At 28.2% G+C, this 6,785-nt stretch overlaps 1 protein-coding gene across 2 annotated transcripts; it reads left to right on the top strand.

Annotated features, from left to right (window-relative positions):
* The first annotated feature begins 1,767 nt into the window (after nt 1-1,767).
* On the top strand, nt 1,768-4,319 carry Set (NAP domain-containing protein SET). 2 transcript variants are annotated; one of them, XM_017902512.1, is made up of 5 exons: nt 1,768-2,092; nt 2,866-3,055; nt 3,436-3,632; nt 3,829-4,093; nt 4,190-4,319. In XM_017902512.1, the coding sequence occupies exons 1-5, from the start codon at nt 1,835-1,837 to the stop codon at nt 4,213-4,215; spliced, it is 936 nt and encodes a 311-aa protein (XP_017758001.1). In that variant the 5' UTR covers nt 1,768-1,834; the 3' UTR covers nt 4,216-4,319. The 2 variants fall into 2 exon arrangements, with proteins under 2 accessions (XP_017758001.1, XP_017758000.1); XM_017902511.1 differs by having other exon boundaries at nt 3,427-3,632.
* Nucleotides 4,320-6,785: the final 2,466 nt, after the last annotated feature.

The raw sequence follows: 6,785 nt of genomic DNA, 5'->3' as shown, positions 1-6,785 counted from the left end.
AAACTCGTGGTGTAGTTTAGCTTGCTTACGCGCCGCGAATTCGTGACACGAGCGTGACGAACGCGGAGTGAGTGCGTACTGAAAATAAACAGAGAGTGTGTGGTGTGGTGACAAGAGCGCGGGTCGAACGATGGCTTCGCCGAACAAGAAGGCCAAGGAATTAGAAGATCCAGGTTCGGGCGAGGGTGTTGAATCACGCGATTATGATATTGAAATACAAAAGACACTCGAAGAGATTGACGGGTGTCAGAATCAAATCGATGGCCTCAATGAGAAGGCCAGCGATGAAATCCTCGAAGTCGAGAAGAAGTATAATAAGTTGCGTAAGCCCTATTTCCAAAAACGGAATGACATTATTAAGAGGATACCCAATTTTTGGGTTACTGCTGTATCCTTTCATACGATGACATTATGTTTTCGCTAATAATAGTTACTGATATATCTTTGACGTTTCTCGGCAATGCCGGCGTCCACCGGCGCTAGTCGCCATCTTGCCTACTTGTATACGTATATAAGTATGTATAACTACATGCGGTCACGCGGAATGCAATATACATTTATTTTTGCAAAAAAATGTTTGACAGGATCATTGTTCTAGTAATAGAATTTATTACATTGAACTCATATATTTAATTTAATTTTATGATGTATATATATAATATTATTTATTAAATGCTAATTTTTTATTTCTTTTCTTAACAATTTTAAAATATGAAAAATACAAGAAAAGAAATAAATCCTTCAATCATATATAGTTCTTAAATTACATATAACATAATGAAGTAGAAATATGTAAAAATTATTTAACATTACAATATACTTTATATTTACAAAAATACATCACTATATAATTACTGTATTTCTTATTTGCAGATACTCTTCCATTCTAAAGTTTTGCATTATTTTGTGCTAAAAAATAAAATCATGTACATAAATACGTGTATATATGTATATCTATATGTATATGTTAATTTTGGGATATATCATATTAAAAATATAATAATAATAATAGATATTAAAGTACTACCAAATATAGGAATACAAATAAAAAAGCACATACTCACATAATACACACATAATTATGTCAAAACACCTATTCTTATTAATAGATATAAAATGAAAATGAAATTTATTTATATATTATTTATTTTAAACTATATATAAAATTATATCTGTATATTTTATTTAAGAATTGAAACACTATATATCATTATATAGCAAGCAATACTTTTACGTTATATATTTTATGTTATAAACATTAAATGTATATCATCTATAATTAAATTATATTGTATTCATTATTTATTTAATGTTTTGTATATATTTATTAAAATTTCACTAGACTTTTAAATAATCACTTTTAATTACATCGCCAAATTATTATTCCAAATTTTGAAATTCGTAAATAAATATAAATATTGTTTTATCTTGTAACATTATATTTTGTGTTAAATATGAATTATATTTTTTGATATAGTTCATAAATAAAGTAGCTCTCATATTTCATATACTTTTTTAAAGATTAATACAATTTATATTTTATGACAGAATTTTATGAAAATTCTTAAAAGAATGCAAATAAAATACAACGTAATGATAGAAATATTTAATTAATGTAAAAAGTTTCAATTTTATATTTTAAATAAGATAGGAAAATCTAGTATATTTTTTGAACAGTGTAGTTGTGCATCTAGTTGAATTATTAAACTCGTGGTGTAGTTTAGCTTGCTTACGCGCCGCGAATTCGTGACACGAGCGTGACGAACGCGGAGTGAGTGCGTACTGAAAATAAACAGAGAGTGTGTGGTGTGGTGACAAGAGCGCGGGTCGAACGATGGCTTCGCCGAACAAGAAGGCCAAGGAATTAGAAGATCCAGGTTCGGGCGAGGGTGTTGAATCACGCGATTATGATATTGAAATACAAAAGACACTCGAAGAGATTGACGGGTGTCAGAATCAAATCGATGGCCTCAATGAGAAGGCCAGCGATGAAATCCTCGAAGTCGAGAAGAAGTATAATAAGTTGCGTAAGCCCTATTTCCAAAAACGGAATGACATTATTAAGAGGATACCCAATTTTTGGGTTACTGCTGTATCCTTTCATACGATGACATTATGTTTTCGCTAATAATAGTTACTGATATATCTTTGACGTTTCTCGGCAATGCCGGCGTCCACCGGCGCTAGTCGCCATCTTGCCTACTTGTATACGTATATAAGTATGTATAACTACATGCGGTCACGCGGAATGCAATATACATTTATTTTTGCAAAAAAATGTTTGACAGGATCATTGTTCTAGTAATAGAATTTATTACATTGAACTCATATATTTAATTTAATTTTATGATGTATATATTTATTATGTATATATATATGTATATATTATATACATAATATGTATATATTATATATGTATTCAAAGAACATAAATATTTTTTTTTATAATGTTTTGTTTCATGTAAATAATTTTAAATAATTCAATCTGCAACAATTGTTTAAAATTTTTTTGTATGTTTTTTATTTTTTTCAGTTCAAATATGTTTACATATAATTTATATCTCATGTTATTTTAAAATACTAAAACATAAAATTTAGTAGTTATCTTATTAAGAAATTTAAATGATTAACATATTATATTGATAATATATTTCTTAATAGTGCTGAGTACCAAGGACTAAGTATGATAAATTGTAATATTACAGATGTCAAGATAAAGAAATTATTAAAATCTTTATTTTATAAATAATTTTAATATTATTGAAGCTCTAGCTTAATAAATATTACAATTTATCATTGATTATAACATAAATTTCTAAATAAATATTATTATAGGTTATTTAAATTTCCTTAGTGTATATGTAGTTTGTAAACAATAAAGAAATAGCAGAAATATTGGAAGAAGACGAAGAGGATGCACTTCGATTTTTAAACAAATTAGAAGTTGAAGAATTTGAAGATATTAAATCTGGTTATAGAATTAATTTTCATTTTGATGAAAATCCATATTTTGAAAATGATGTTCTTACAAAGGAATTTCATTTAGGTTCTTCCGGTGAGCACATTTCTAAATCCAAATATTTTGTAAAGTGCTGCTTGAAGCTGTTTTTAATTAATATTAATTGCATTATTGAATGTTACAATTAAGAATGATTTTTATTACATACTTTTTACTAATATTTAATTGGTTATAATAATTTAATTAATTTTGAAAATAAAATGCATGTTAAAATAATATTTTCAAATATTTACATTTTTTTTAGTGTTTATAAGAAATATAATCATAACGATAACAATCAAAAGATAATTTTAATTTTCCATTATATTTATGATTTTAAAATGAATGGTCTTTAGAGAATTTGTAAGTGAAGATTGAGCTCTTCATCGAATAATCATAGTTTTGATGTATCTCCTGCTCTTTTGCAGGAGATCCAGCATCTCAAAGTACACCTATACGTTGGAAAGAAGGTGCAGATTTAACAAAAAGAGCAAAAACCAAAGCCCCATTAAAAGGTCGTAAAAGGCCATTAAAACACAGGTCATTTTTTGACTGGTTTACGGATCATGGAGATCCAAGCTCAGATGAAATAGCAGAGCTAATTAAAGATGATATGTGGCCTAATCCATTACAGGTAAAATTATTTGTATTATGGTTTATATAATTATTAAATACAATTATAATATAATTATTAAATTTTTTGTTTTACTTTTACAAATATATATATTTCTGTGTGTGTATGTATATATTTTTTGGTTTATTTATTTATTTATTTATTTATTTATTGTATAAAAAATTTACTATATTTTTATATTCGAAATTGTTTTCAGTATTATTTGGCACCAGATATGGATGTTGAGAATGGTATTGAAGGAGATGGTGAAGATTGCGATACAGAAGAAGAGGAAGAAGAAGAAGATGGTGGTGCAGATGATGGTGATGAAGCAGGTGAAGGAGAGGAAGGAGATGATAGCATAGTTGTTGTCGAAGATGATGTGGATGAAGATGACGAGGAAGAAGAGGCTGTGAATGATGAAGATGATGGGGTAAATGAGGAGGATGATTTACTGGTAGATGATGAAGTGGACCGTGAAGGTATAAATATTTTTTGCAGATGTTATTATATTGTATTGGATTTATTATACGTTATTTTAATATCTGTTAAATTTCTAAATGATGTTTGTGTTGTAGATGGTGAGGGAGAGGAACCAGAATAGAATTTAAAGTTGGTTTTTCACAACATTGGTTACAGTCATAGACATTAAAAAAGGATCGCTGAAAATACACATCAGATTGATTGAAAATAAAGTTTGCAGGACTGAAAATAAAGTTTGCAGGACTGAAAATATTGAGCCATATGAATAAACCTCAGGACAATTTTGGAAAAATAAAATAGGAAACAGAATTTAGTAGACCTAATCTTTTTCGGCATTGAAAGAAATTGTGTGTATAAAAGTACAATATTTGTTCGATTGTGTCGAAATGAAGGAAGAGATGGTCTGAGATAAATTAGATAGGTTTCACACTGCACTTCGTTCTAAAACTGTGCCGGAATATAGTACGAATTCCTTAGTTATATTCATATGGCCTAGTCATTCTCTATATAGTAGGTATACGATGAAGAACACCTGCTCAGCTTCATCGTGATACAATTACATTAAGAAAAAAATAAATTATAAGGTATAACGAAATAGTGGACAGGTGTTCTATTCATCTTGTTTTGTCACGAAAATCTATTCCATCGCATTACTTCCGGAACGAGGTGTTTTAAAGTATTTTTGAGAGTGACAGTGCAGTAGTTATTATATATTCAGGTATATGGTATTTGAGTTTTGTCATCACCAGATTTCATTTTGTAAAATAGTGAAATGTTACAGTTATAAAGAATGGTAATTTATGACTAGAATATTTTAATGAATTACAGTCATAATTTGCGGTTACAGTTTATCGCTTGTTTTAGAAATATAAAAGAAGTGAAGATGATTTTATTTTCAATAATTCAATTTACTTTAAATGTCAATTGAAAACATATCGCAAAACATAGTAATATGTATAAAGATGTATAAAATGTAAACATAATTCATATTTTTTGCAACAGCTTTATTAAATGTGTTTTTTATGCGATGTAACATCACAAATTTATATTTTCTGAAAGTATAAGATGCTTTTGTAGGGGTATTTTTCATTATATGATTTCTTATGGCTTTCATGTATTTCCATTTTATGATGATATTAATGTTTTACATATTAGTCTTAATACCGTTGATTATATTGCACTTAATATTTTAAATAATTAAGTTTTCAACTATGTATGCAGATATAGGAGCTACAAAAATATAAAACGTATACTGTTTTAATGTATGTATATTTTCTTTCTTTTTTAAATAATTTTTTAAAGATTTATCATATTATAATTTAGTGATGTTGCATGATATAATAAAATCTTATACATTAAGTACGTGCATAGACTACAATACGACTTTAAACCCACCGCAATACTACGGATGCACATAGAAAAAAGTTCATCATTTTTGTTGATATTTCTGTCTTATTTATTAAAGTGTATAATTATTTGGATTATAATTTGACTAATGCTTTATTTGAACAACGATTAATACTTGTCACACTCAAAATGAAAATCAACTCACGAAAGTCACCTCGTTCTTATTCTTCCAGATTTTACATCATAAACTTTCCACTTTCGCGAAGAGAAAATATATCGCAAACGTTTTTCATGCGTAATTTCAACACGTACTTTTAATTCTAACAGCACCTTTATACATTATTGTTACGCGCCAAAGGTGAAATTAGAATTAGGAGTAATCGTAACTCTGTTATATCTCCCGCGATGTGCCAACCAGGAACACATTGCGATCGATTTTAGATTTCGGTGCAAATAAAGGTTCTATCGAAAGGTTTGATCAGCGTTTCCTCTGGAGTCTAGGAAAAATCAAATAATTACATCGCTCAAAATAGATAACAATTACATCTGATTTAATTACTTAAAACTATCCAAGGAACATGTTTTTAAATAAAACCTGTTTATTAGATCTTGGATAAAACAGTTTCGAATTAAGGAACGATCTTTCGATTAACATGAAATTATATTGAAAATCTCTTAGAGTAAGATTCCTATTTTTCTACTGAATATTTAAAGGTTAGCAAAGTAAGCAATTATTTGATTCCTCCTAGAAAACGACAAGGCACGCTCATCTAAGACGTATTCTGTCATTATAATTACCAGCCAATGTCCTGAAGTAAAATATTCAACGTTAATGAAAATACACGTTAACGTGACATATTTATAGTCCTGCGTCGAGTTGGCATATGGTCGCACAAAGGACACCTGTGTCCGAGATGAGTGAGTTTGAATTAGACGGAGGTATACAACTGGGTGTAAGAATTTTTTTGAATCAATCGACGTACTCGTGTGACGCAATCATACAGTAAATGAACGAAATAAAGTTGACAGTTTGAGATAGGAATGAGTTTTTATATTTGAAACTACTTATAAATACAAATACGCGAATATAAGACATTTTAATACAAAAATTGATTCAGCATTTTACCCCAAACTTTTACTTTATACATTATCTGAGCAAAACACATTCAATATTGTTATATTAATTTTTATGTAATATTTTTGCAAGAATTATCTTCCTTCTTTGTTTACCCAGAAACATTATATTTTAGAGATATTTTTAATTTAAAATACCATTTTAAGCAGCATTTCTAATTTTTCAATTTTTGTTTACTTAAGAAGAAATCCTTGAAATTTTGTCAAAAT

Source organism: Eufriesea mexicana, unplaced genomic scaffold (assembly GCF_001483705.2).
Source record: "Eufriesea mexicana isolate 0111107269 unplaced genomic scaffold, ASM148370v2 scaffold1849, whole genome shotgun sequence".
In the NCBI taxonomy this organism is placed as follows: domain Eukaryota; kingdom Metazoa; phylum Arthropoda; class Insecta; order Hymenoptera; family Apidae; genus Eufriesea; species Eufriesea mexicana.
The sequence above is the reverse complement of the archived record's forward strand: the minus strand, read 5'-3'. Positions and strand labels throughout refer to the sequence as shown.